The sequence below is a fragment of the Telmatherina bonti genome, assembly GCF_933228915.1.
Source record: "Telmatherina bonti genome assembly, chromosome: 19".
NCBI classification, from domain to species: Eukaryota; Metazoa; Chordata; class Actinopteri; order Atheriniformes; family Telmatherinidae; genus Telmatherina; species Telmatherina bonti.
In genome coordinates, this window is record NC_136617.1 from 33542378 (window position 1) to 33555464 (window position 13087).

At 42.6% G+C, this 13087-nt stretch overlaps 1 protein-coding gene across 2 annotated transcripts; it reads left to right on the forward strand.

Annotated features, from left to right (window-relative positions):
- Positions 1-3735: 3735 nt before the first annotated feature.
- Positions 3736-8841, forward strand: arl4ab (ADP-ribosylation factor-like 4ab). 2 transcript variants are annotated; one of them, XM_079258842.1, is made up of 2 exons: positions 3736-3948; positions 6615-8841. In XM_079258842.1, exon 2 carries the CDS (start codon positions 6667-6669, stop codon positions 7270-7272), a length of 606 nt encoding a protein of 201 aa, XP_079114968.1. In that variant the 5' UTR covers positions 3736-3948; positions 6615-6666; the 3' UTR covers positions 7273-8841. The 2 variants fall into 2 exon arrangements, with proteins under 2 accessions (XP_079114968.1, XP_079114969.1); XM_079258843.1 differs by having other exon boundaries at positions 3736-3936.
- The last annotated feature ends 4246 nt before the right edge of the window (positions 8842-13087 follow it).

Genomic DNA, 13087 nt, shown 5'->3' on the forward strand with positions numbered 1-13087 from the left:
GGTGTGGCCCCAAATGCAGAGAAGCTGACAGAGATGCTGAGTCAAGGAGGGATTATTTGTTGCACCACTGGATACTAGGCATACTAGGAAGTAACTAACACAATGAATCCACACATAGAACTGAAACCGAGGGTATAAATACACTGAACACAACAAGACACAGGTGAACAAATGAACTAAATTAACCCAGGTGAACTAAATCAACAGGAATAAAAGCTAAACAAGACATAAGGGAGCTAAACAGGAAAAACTACAAAATAAAACAGGAAACGTAAGACACGAAAAGTCCAAACCATGACATTTACATTTTAAACACATCATCTTTGTGCATTTCAGTCAAAGGTTCATGGATTGACAGTTATTCCTATTGGATAGAAATAATTAAGACAAAGAAGCAGAAAGTCCAGATGGAGGAGAAACTCAGCTCTCCGATTTCAGAATCACTGGACGGATTCAAATCACACCTCTGAAGAAAGAAAATGGCCACAATCGATCAAATTGTTAGATTTGTTAAACCTGACTGTTTCTAGGAAGTTGGGACCTTGAGTAAAACCTCAATAAAAACAGAATATAGTGATTTTCAAATCCTATTTTGGCTAAATTCAGCTGAATGCACTACAGAGTGCGGCGTGAGCTGAGCAGCAGCTGAAGACCGGGACCCTGGTCCGATCCTCGGCTGCAGAAACTACCTATAGGGACATGGATCTTCACCTTTCTTGCTCCCTCTGGGGACTCTCCCGTTCTACTGGGGACTTCAACAGGCGGGATTGTGAGGAACGCCCCCCTCGATCTGAACCCAGGTGATGGAAGGAATTTAGAGTTTCATCATCTGCCGTCCAGAATATCAAAAGTTTTAGAGAAATCTGGACAAATCTCTGCTCATGAGTGGCAAGACAGAAAACAACAGGCAGCACGGCAGTAAAAAAAAAAAAAAAGGACATCATTCCATGAAGGACAATTCATTACACTTCATCGGTTCCCACAGTTCATCTCCAAGTGCAAGTTAAAACTCTGCAAGCAAAGGCAGAGCCAGACATCAGCAACACCCAGAAGCACCGCCGGCTTCTCTGGACGCCGACTAACCTGACTGACATGGTGGAAAGGTCTGCTGAGGTCTCTCTATGTCCATGTTTCAGATTGTTTTTGCAAATCATGAGTTTCATGTCCTCTGGGTCAGAGAAGAAAAGAGATGTCTGGATAGTTATCAGAGCAAAGTTGAAAAGCCATCATCTGTGATGATACGGGGGTGAGTGAGTAACCATGGCAACCGGCACATCTGTCAGGCCACCATTAATGCTGACAGGTACACACAGGGTTTGGGTGAAGGGTAGGTGTTGTGTGTGGGTTTGGGCGGGGGGAAGGTGGTGTGTGTGGGTTTGGGCGGGGGGAAGGTGGTGTGCCTGGGTTTGGGCGGGGGGGAGGTGGTGTGCGTGGGTTTGGGCGGGGGGGAGGTGGTGTGCCTGGGTTTGGGCGGGGGGAAGGTGGTGTGCGTGGGTTTGGGCGGGGGGAAGGTGGTGTGCGTGGGTTTGGGCGGGGGGAAGGTGGTGTGGTTGTGTTTGGGCGGGGGGAAGGTGGTGTGCGTGGGTTTGGGCGGGGGGAAGGTGGTGTGCGTGGGTTTGGGCGGGGGGAAGGTGGTGTGCGTGGGTTTGGGCGGGGGGGAGGTGGTGTGGTTGTGTTTGGGCGGGGGGAAGGTGGTGTGCGTGGGTTTGGGCGGGGGGAAGGTGGTGTGCGTGGGTTTGGGCGGGGGGAAGGTGGTGTGCGCCTGGCAGATAGCTTGGTTCTTCTCAGAAAAGTGTTTTCAGGCAGGGAGTGGTTCCTCTGACCTTATCTCCGTATCCTGTCCTCTAACTACTGAACCGTTTCCACCCTGCACAGCTTGTGTTGGCCGAAGTTCAGACTAGCAGCTCATACAATCATCATGCAGTTCAAACGCTGTACATTACAGAGAGATGATGCAGGAAATTAAACCTGCTGTTGAGTAGATTTGTTTTCCGTACTAATACTTGCACAAACATCACTTTTGTTGTTGATTTTTTAAAAGGAACAATTCTAACCAGAACTCTGACTTTTTGTTGTTGACCAGTCATCATAAATTTAGTGTTTCATAAATAACCTTTTTCTTATGTTTGAGTAAGCTGGTGTTGAAGGACTGGACTGGTTCCAAACTGTTGGAGATTCAGTGATGCTGGAGGTGACGCAAACTATCAAAACAGACATGAAGCCAACAGTTTGTTGATACTAGATTGATACTAGATTTTAGGAGTAAGAAAGTATTGTTTCCATCCTGGGAGAGGAGGTGGAACTGGTGGAGCTATACTTGTTATACCGTGGAGTTCAGCTGTACAACAGACGAGACTGCAATGAAAACATGGACATCATCTAGAGCAGTGGTTTTCAACTTATTTTCCTTGAGGACCCCCTTCATGCACCTACTGGAAGCTTCGGACCCCCTGCCCCACCCCATGCTGAAACCATAGGATGGGGCAGATTCTCACCGTAGATACTGTACCCTGGCTGAGGCCTGTCCTTTCACAAAGCCAAATTAATTCAACAAAACAGGACAATGTGTGGACATTAATCACAATGGCTCTTACTGTTCAAAGCCTCAGGAACCCCCTGTGCTCTTGGGGGTTACCAGACCACAGGTTGGGAACTGCTGATCTACAAGAAATGACAGATCACACTCTCTATGGAAGAAGCTGAGATTCTCCAGTGTCAACACCAAGATGTTTAATTTCCTCTATGAGTCTGTGGTGGAAAGTCCAATCTGCTTTGTAGCATCTGCTGGGCCAAACCCAGAAACCTTGAAATAAAATCCCAAATTTGAAGGTGTGGGCTGTGTGTCTGTTCTTCAGGACCTCATGTTGGTTGTGCTTTTTATTAAACTGGAAGTTAATGTGTATAATTTAATATGAATATATTCAAATAGATACAGCATATTCAAAGTACGTATACAGTACATGAATCTGAATTAAATATGAAAAAAGAAATTAAACATAAAATGATTCAAATGGCATGCTCCTGCCATGTCACGAAGGATAAGCAGCAAAATATACATGTATGTATGTATGTATGGATGGATGGAGCTGAAGGTGGAGTTCAGGAGGAAGAGTGGCTTGTAACTGAAGTGTCAGCACATAGGGAAAGACCCTGTACCCTAAGTTGCCTCCTGATGTGCCTATTGTGGTATGAGTGTGTACGTGAGTTGCTTTAGATAAAAACATCTGCTAAAATGACTTAAGAATGATGGATGGATATATAAAATTTATGTACATGTGCATCTATTTGAACTAGATAGGCATAAAATATTTAATGAACTTCACTATAAAAATGCTTAAATATCAATGATCTTAGTATAATTACATTTAAATAAATGTAATTATATTTAAAGTAATTACTTTGCATAGAGTAGCAATACTGAGACAAAATATTTTTTGTAAATTATATATCGTTATACATCATTAAATTAAATAGATTTAAATAGTTTAAATGAAACGTGGATATATCTCATAGGATATAAATAAATCTGAATACATCTGTATTAAATATGAAGTATTTATGAAGGCGACGACGGGCACGCGGACGGTTAAAATGCGTTGTCATGCTACGTCATGTAGCCGCCAGTCTGCGCATGTGCAGATTTCTCTTCCACGCTTGTGGGCGTGGTCCTGCGTGTTTCCCGGTTTGCTCTGTGGAGACCAGACGGACACACACCCCACTCTGCTTCAAGCCGTGAACACGAAGGCGCGCGGAGTGTGTGTGGTGAATAATGTGGAGGCGCGTGCTGGAGGCTGCTTTCCCCGCCGCTCACACCGACTAACCGGCGACTGCTGGATGCTGGACTGCCCGGTTGCTGGAAGACATCTCCCCCCTGCAGGGAGCAGGGAGCGGCCGCTGCACCTCCACACGACGCCCTGGTGCTGACCGGGAGTTCAGGTGATCTGAGAGGTGTGTGTCCAGTGGAGACTGGGTGGACTGGGTGGGGGAGATGTTGCCCAGTAACAGCACCAGTCAGCTGATGGAGGATCTCTGGTCTGAAGGCTGAACAGCATCAGCTGTTTCTGATGCAGAATCCTTCTCATAGGGGGAATTTTTCTGTTTTTTCCCTCAATTCAGTCAGAATAGACCTAATTTCCCTGTTTTTTCCCCTCATTTCAGTCAGAATAGACCTAATTTTCCTGTTTTTTCCCCTCAATTCAGTCAGAATAGACCTAATTTTCCTGTTTTTTTCCCCTCATTTCAGTCAGAATAGACCTAATTTTCCTGTTTTTTTCCCCCCCTCATTTCAGTCAGAATAGACTTAATTTTCCTGTTTTTTCCCTAATTTCAGTCAGAATAGACTTAATTTTCCTGTTTTTTCCCCTCAATTCAGTCAGAATAGACCTAATTTTCCTGTTTTTTCCCCCCCCTCATTTCAGTCAGAATAGACTTAATTTTCCTGTTTTTTCCCTCATTTCAGTCAGAATAGACTTAATTTTCCTGTTTTTTCCCCTCAATTCAGTCAGAATAGACCTAATTTTCCTGTTTTTTTTCCTCGTGTCAGTCAGAATAGACTTAATTTTCCTGTTTTTTTTCCCTCATTTCAGTCAGAATAGACTTAATTTTCCTGTTTTTTCCCCCTAATTTCAGTCAGAATAGACTTAATTTTCCTGTTTTTTCCCCTCAATTCAGTCAGAATAGACCTAATTTTCCTGTTTTTTTTCCTTGTGTCAGAATAGTTAATTTTCCTGTTTTTTTCCCCTCATTTCAGTCAGAATAGACCTAATTGTCCTGTTTTTCCTCATTTCAGTCATAATAGACCTAATTGTCCTGTTTTTCCTCAATTCAGTCAGAATAGACCTAATTTTCCTGTTTTTTTCCCCCCTGATTTCAGTCAGAATAGACTTAATTTTCGTGTTTTTTCCCTAATTTCAGTCAGAATAGACTTAATTTTCCTGTTTTTCCCCTCAATTCAGTCAGAATAGACCTAATTTTCCTGTTTTTTTCCTCGTGTCAGTCAGAATAGACTTAATTTTCCTGTTTTTTTTCCTTCATTTCAGTCAGAATAGACCTAATTGTCCTGTTTTTCCTCATTTCAGTCATAATAGACCTAATTGTCCTGTTTTTCCCCTCAATTCAGTCAGAATAGACCTAATTTTCCTGTTTTTTTTTCCTCGTGTCAGTCAGAATAGAGTTAATTTACCTGTTTTTCCTCATTTCAGTCAGAATAGTTAATTTTCCTGTTTTTCCTCATTTCAGTCAGAATAGACTTAATGGGTGTTTCTCAATTCAGGGTCTGCACACTTGGAAGTGTGGATTCATCGGCTGCATGCATCATAGTAGCGCGCCAAGTGCTGTCCCAATTCAAAGGCTCCTTCAAATCCACCCTTCAAATGCGCACTTCGTTTGGCTCCAGATTACCTTAGAACGAAGGATACAAGATATGTATCCTTTGTACCCTCTCCTATCCCAGAATTCATTGTGTTCCTGATATAAAATAATGAGCAGCAGAGCGCTGGTGTAGGTACTACAGCAGCAAAACCGTTTATTTATTTTTATGTCCAATAACCAGAAATGAATTTTATTCCAGTCGTCCTCAGATGTCTTCGTCAGCTTTCATTAAAGAAAAGGCTGAATTTATCACAGTCACTCAGATAATTGGAGACTGGAATAAGGAACAATAATTAAAAATGTGCTAAATTATAATCCAGTTTTATAAGACACTGTTTTGTCATTTAATCAGGTTAAAGAAAAAAAAAATCGATCCTGGACAAATTAAAACATTTTACTGATGAACAGTGGGACAAAATACCTGTCAACAGGTGCAGAAGTCTGACTGAGAGGAACATAAAACACCTGACTGGAGTGAAAACAAAGGATTTAAAAAAATAAATAAATAAAATAAAATTATATATGTGTATATATATATATATATATATATATATATATATATATATATATATATATATAAACCATATGTTATTTTATCATATTGGTTTGGTTTTTAAAAAATCTTTCTTTTGAACCAGAATTAGAAAATAATGTCATGGTTTTCATAAAATTTTTATTTATTATTACTATTGTCAATTTCATCTTATTTCCCAGGCAGCAGTTTTCTCCTTCTTTAATGGGAGGGTATGAATACATATGAGGACGACTGTATATGTGTCTAACAAGAATTATTTTCCACTGAAGTTAACGTCAGCTTGACAGGATGAGCTGTCAGCCAGAGGAGAGCTCGTCTAAACCGCCTCATGTTGCTCATTTACACACAAAGGAAAAGGAAAATAAATCAAAGTTTTATTACTGGCACCATTTTCTGTCATTTTAAAAATATTTTTGTGGGTTTTTTGAGGCAGAATGGGATCAGTAATTAGATAAACTTGGCATATGTAGTTGCCAGGCAACAGAGGACTGGAGCACTATGGGTAATTCTCGTCCACTAGAGAGTCCGTCTCATTTTACTGGCAGTAAGTGTGCTTCGGTGTGTGCAGACCTCGTAGAACACTTCGTTGCCTACACAGTCTGCGCACTTGGAAGTGTGCAGACCCTGAATTGAGAAACACCCAATTTTCCTGTTTTTTCCCTCATTTCAGTCAGAATAGACTTAATTTTCCTGTTTTTTCCTCTTCCAGCTGCTCCTGCTTTCATCCTCGCGGCCCACCATCTGGGAAACGTCTCGGGACGATGGGAAACAGACAGTCGGACCACCATTCCCTCCTCCCCTGCCTCCCCTCTTTCCAGGCTCTACATATCGTCATTCTGGGTCTGGACTGTGCTGGAAAGACCACCGTGCTGTACCGCCTGCGCTTCAACGAGTTCGTAAACACCGTCCCAACGAAAGGTTTTAACTCTGAGAAGATCAGAGTGTCAGTTGGAGGTCGGCGACGGACCACGTCCTTCCACTTCTGGGATGTCGGCGGTCAGGAGAAGCTGCGGCCCCTCTGGCGGTCCTACACGCGCTGCGCTGACGGCATCGTGTTTGTAGTGGACTCAGTGGACGGCGAGCGCATCGAGGAGGCCAAGACGGAGCTGCACAAGATCACACGGCTGGCGGAGAACCACGGGGTTCCGGTTCTGGTGGTGGCCAACAAGCAGGACCTGAGGGACTCTCTGAGCCTGGCTGAGATGGCAGCCATGTTGGCGCTGCATGAGCTCAGTGCTGGCACGCCATGGCATCTGCAACCGGCTTGTGCCATCATCGGTGAGGGGCTGCAGGAAGGTCTGGAGAAGCTGCACGCCATGATAAGGAAGAGGAGAAAGCTGCAGCGACAGCAGAGGAAGAAGAGGTGATGATGCATGGCATGTGAACTGGACCTGAGAGCACGCCAGACGCTCTGAGATCAGAGCCGGTTTCTGTGGAGACTTGGTGACCCGTTGGGTCACATGGCGTTCGTCCCGGTGGGGGACGTTGGGACTGGTGGAGCTGTGACTGCAGAACCAGTGGCAATGTTAAGAATCTGCAGTTTGTTTTTATTTTTCCTCCCTTTAACCTTTATGTCCCTCTCTGGGCTTCCATAGTTCAGAGCAGGCTCCGCCCCCCCCACATACACAAAACCCAAATACTAACAGGAATAGCTCGTCCCCAAAACGTGTGTTTCAGGTATTTGGGACTGGTTCAGTTTTCCCACCTCAGGCTCAGAACCAGTAAAACCACACTGATGGTTTAACGTCTGTTTCTACCATAGACTGTATAAAAAGATGGGCGGAGCCTCCGTGACGTCACCCGTAGGTTTCTGAAGAGCTGAATTGAAGCTCGGTGGGCGGTTCCTACCATCACCATCTTGGCAGGGTCATGCGTGTCGTCTTACCCGGAAAATACAAATATGAGCAAAGAGGTGGAGCTGAGAGGGGGGCTGTGAGCGTCATGGTGGATGATTGACATCGAGCAAACTCCGAGCTTTCTGTAGCTAAGAGCAAACCGAGCTAACCCGGAGATAACAGGAGCTAACCAGCTAACGGAGGTAAGTGGGCTAAAGCTAAGTCACGTTGTTAACCGGCTAAAAACCGTGGTTGTTCTACGTTCTTCTGACTTGAAGCGGGAGATCTGGTACCTGTCAATCAAAAGGACGCGCCCCTAAATATGCAGAATTTCGAGATTAAATTACTTTTAAACGGGCGAGTTAGAAAAAAATTCACTCCCCCCACAGTTGTCATGAAGGTAAACCTGACCTATTAAACCTAAAATGGATTTTTGTACCAGGCTGTGAACATGTTTATTTCTGCTGTGAAGTTGGTCTTTTTAACATGGGAGTCTATGGGGATTTGCTCTGTTTTGCAGCCCCTAGTGGATGAAGGGAGAACTGCAGTTTTATGCACTTTAGCATAGGCTTCACTTTTTACCGCCAGAGGCTCCGTCCATCTTTCATATGCCGCTCTATGGTTTCTACCAAAGATGGAAGAACAGTGGTTTTATTTCAGCACCCCAAACGTAGCAGCAGACATGTTGGACCTGATCCGGCTACGTTTCCCACTGAAGGCTCAGTTACGGCGTGTTGGCCGGACATGAGGAGGCCACCTTCTCCCATCACACCATCTTCCTTGTGGGCTGCATCATGTAAATGAGTGCTGGCAGCTCCACGTGGACTGCAGAGCTGCAGATGTGGTCCAGACCTGCACCGCAGGTCATCATCTGGTTTCTGTGGTGGAGCGACCCAACAGCGACGTTCTTCGCTCGTCTGAACGTCGAGCTTTTAATTAGAAGCCGTGTCCTATAAGGGAGCCTGGAGACTTAACCAGGAGCAAATCTCCAAGATGTTCATGTTTATTCTGGTGGAGCCTCCCATTTTGGTTCTGGTCAGACTGGTGTGAAGACAATCACAGTGAGAAATGAGAAGCCACACACTCCCCGGTCAGAGACCGGCAGCGTCGGGGCGGGGGGGACGGGACTGGACTCACTGGAGGGAGGAAAGAAGTCAGAGTATTTGTTACAAGTTCAGCACAGTGCAGATCCAGTCCAGAGCTTCCAGTATCATCCTCATAAAAAACCGTCCCGTCTGTGTGGGGTAAGGGTGGTTTTTATGTCCCAGTATAAACCAGTCTGAGAGTTCTGGCTCTTTCCTGACGCGGTGAAGCTCGGGAACCTGAGCGTCTGGAGGCAGGAGGTGCGGTTCTGGTCCAGGACTGTGGGCAGACAAACGGACTCATCAGGTCTTTGTGACTGAGCGGATCCCTCTGCAGGTTGTTTCCTGTTAGCAGCGACGTACGGCTTTATCGCCACCTGCTGGTGTGTCTGAGCAGCTGGTGGAGGTCTCACTGAGCATGTGCAGAGGAGTGGAAACTCGTTCCATCTGTCGTCTGGGTTAAATCTTTCTGACTTTTCTTTGCTCAGATTTTTATTTGTAAACATAATCATTAATAAATAGCTGTAAACAATGTGTGGCCTCTGCTTTTATGGATCTGCACAGCTTCAGATGAACGCCGGCTTTACAACCAATGTGTACACAGACGTGTTAATGCTGAGGGTGGGAAAATCATATCAGTCGGGATTTTTGGCTTCACAATTTTAAAATTGATTTTTTTTTTTTCTTGGTTAAAAAATCTTTTTTTTCATATTAATAAAAATAATCCATTGTAAAATTTTTGTCATTTTTATTATTTTTATTGCTCTTTTTTCTTGTCTTCTTGGCCGTTATAGCAGCAGAATGATGGTCTGGCTGCTGAGTTGTTTTTTTCTAATTTAAATCAAGAAAAATGACAAGCAAAAAAAGTTTAGTGCATTTTTTTTTTTTGTTTTTAATCAACAAAAATCAGCAATATCAAAGATTTATGGGAATCGCAATTTAACTAGAATCGGCCCCCAAAAACTGAATCAAATTGAATCGGGATAAAAGCGTGTCATCACAGCCCTAATTACTACAGTACAACTTATCTATGTGTACAATTTGCTTTTACAGATACAGTCCAGTTCAATGAAAACATGCATTAATGATCCACTTTAGTCCAATTTATCATAAATATTTATAAAAGACATTTCATAAAACTATCAAGCTGAGTGATGAAATCGTTTCTGTGACTCTTCCATCCTGCAGAAGGAGAAAGAAGACGACAGGAAAGAGGGAAACGAGCAGCGTAATACTCATCCAGGATCCCACTGGGAAGGAAGAGAAACATTAATGACCACAAGATCAGCAGATTGTTTTTCCAGAAATATTACTTTGCAGAACATGAAAGAGTTGTTGCAAAGTGAAATCATGACGATAATCAATAAAAAGGAACAGAAAAAGAGAAAAAATACAAGATGAACAAAGAAATAAAACTGTAATTTTCAAGAGGAATCAACCAGGGATGTAAAGGTTTTTACTACATTTTAGGTTAGTACTTTCAAGTTTTGGATCACATTGAAATAAGTACATTATAAGTACAATAAGTACATTTTTCAAGTATTTAATTTTATATCTGTGAAAGTTTGCTACAATAATCAGCAAATTAATGATTTATGATTCATTTTTGGTGGAGTTAAAATTTCTAAAAATAAGTAGCAGTTCAGACTCAATTAAAAAGAAATCCTTGCCCAAATGTTTCTTAAGATATAATTGAAAGTCAGACCAGAAATTAGACACACAAAAAATAAGTGTTCTGTGGTTTCAGAGTCATTTTGGCAGAAGTTGTATTTAAGCATGGCAGATATTTCTACATGGAAACCACGATAATATGCATCTGCAGTTCTGGCCCTCTCAGCTACAGGATGGATGTAAAACTGCAACAACATTTCTGGACTGGTTTCCATGACAACAGCATCAGCTCCACAACCGTAAAACCGTTTTTTCAGAATTTACATTTTAAGCTTTATCACAAGTGCACATTAAAAAGTTTTATTTCATGACTTTAGTCATGTCTCTGGTGGATTCACTGAGAGGTGTAGATCATCCTGCATGACAGCAGCCATCACCGCTGCAACATCTGTAAAAATACAATCTGAAGAGTTTTCTCAGCTTCAGTAACTTCTTCTTTATGAAACTAATTTTCAGATGTGTTCATCATTTAGTACCCAGGCCTCTAAACTCCTTCATGGAGAGAAAAAACAGCAGAATTGTGACGAACCGTGACTGTAAAATCCCCTCCTGTAGGACGGGTTTAGGGCTGACAGCCTTCTCTGTGGAGAGTTCTTCACTCCCAAATTACCTTCAGACATCACCGGATTTTAAAAGGTTCACTTCTATCCAGAAGAACTGGCTAAAGACAAATCAGGACTGTACTCACCTGTAGTGTGGTACTTTTCTGTGTGGACGTTAAAAAGGTTTTGATTGAATGCAATGACAATGATTTTATTTCTGACAGATTTTTGTGACAGTTTTTATGGAGTTTTACTTCATTTTACATCTTGGTGTATGGAAATGTGTGTGTGTGTGTGTGTGTTTTGTATGTATATGTAATGCCACATATGTATATATAGTTTTTATGTTGCAATGTAATGTAGTTTCTTGTGTCGTACAAAAGCCAAACTGGGGATGGGCCGTGAAAACTATCCTTGGCTAAAGTGTTGTAGAATGTGACATCATACATGAAGAAACTTGTCCCTGCCAAATAAATTAATAAAATCATCCACTTTATGACACGCTGTTGGACCAAAACATGGTGGAGATGGACGACTCCTCTGCGCTCAAACAGGACGGAGAGCTTCAGAAGATCCTTTGTGCCTGAATCTATCAGGCCGTTTATTTCTACTGAAAATAATGAGCAGCCAGACAAAAGTTTCCCTTTGGGGATCAATACAGAAAAGCAAAACATAAAATCCAAATGAAAACAAGGGGTCTAGAACTACAAGTCTAGAACTGCACATCTAAAACTGTGGGTCTAGAACTGCTTATCTGAAACTGCGGATCTAGAACTGCACATCTAGAACTCTTGGTCTGGAACTGCACATCTAAAACTGTGGGTCTAGAACTGCTTATCTGAAACTGCGGATCTAGAACTGCACATCTAGAACTCTTGGTCTGGAACTGCACATCTAAAACTGTGGGTCTAGAACTGCAAGTCTCAAACTGCACGTCTGGAACTATGGGTCTAGAACTGCGTGTCTACAATTACAGGTCCAAAACAGCTGCTCTAAAACTGCAAGGTCTAGAACTATGGGTCTAGAACTGCACGTCTCAAACTGTATGTCTGGAACTGTGGGTCTAGAACTGGTTCTGTAGGAGGACAAACATGACACAAACATTCTTAACATTTTCCAATGCTGTAAAAATGTGTAGAATAAATATTAAATTTTAACATTTCTGTCAAGGAAGATTTGCGTCACAGCCTGCGACACACGTAGCCTATCAGCAGGGCGGGATGCCCGGCAGGTGGCGTTGTAAACAAACCGGAGGCTGTGTGATGGGACATGGATCCCAAAGAGAAAAAGAGAAAAATAACCGAGGAGAACAGAGGATTCAACGTTTCTGGGACCGAATCATTTGCATTCATTGCCAATGCGGAAGGATTGCCTGAATGTTTGCTCTGTAGCGAGAAGTTGTCAAATAACAAAAAGAGTCATGTGGAAAGACATTTCCAGGGAAAGCATGCTACATTTTCAGCCAGTACCCAGTTGGGAGTGACACAAAAAGTGAGATTGCATTACTTCTAGAGAAATTCAGAACATATCAGAACATGTATTTCCAGACTTCAAAAACAAAACCGAGATCATACAGAAAATCAGAGACATGCACCTCTCCGCTAAGACAGTGAAGGAAAGGACCATTAAAATGGCGGCAACATCACCGATCAGCAAATCAAGGACATTAATTCATTACAGGTTATATCTTACATTCCCGATGTTGAGAAGCTGACCAGTGATGTCCGACAACAGAAGTCACATTAAACGGATAAGAACATCATCCTTCATAGACACATATTGAGTAACAAAGTGGATGTTTATATTAAATGATTTCTGATTTCTGTCAGTATATATTTGGAATGACACGTGGTAATGGTGCTCAGGTCGGAGGATAGCTGCGTTGGTTGCGTGTCTAAAGAGAAGAGGATGCTGCTGCGTTTTACCCTTGCACTGACTTGCTTGGCATTTGCACAGAAATCAAACTGTATTAATTTGATTTGATATACTTTTACCTTTTTGAAAGGCTGCTGGTTTTATTTTTATAAATGCAGGCTGCGTTTTATTACACTC

Bases quoted from the DNA above. Each gene is read 5' to 3' on its own strand.
- arl4ab (XM_079258842.1), top strand. From the start codon at position 6,667: ATGGGAAACAGACAGTCGGACCACCATTCCCTCCTCCCCTGCCTCCCC.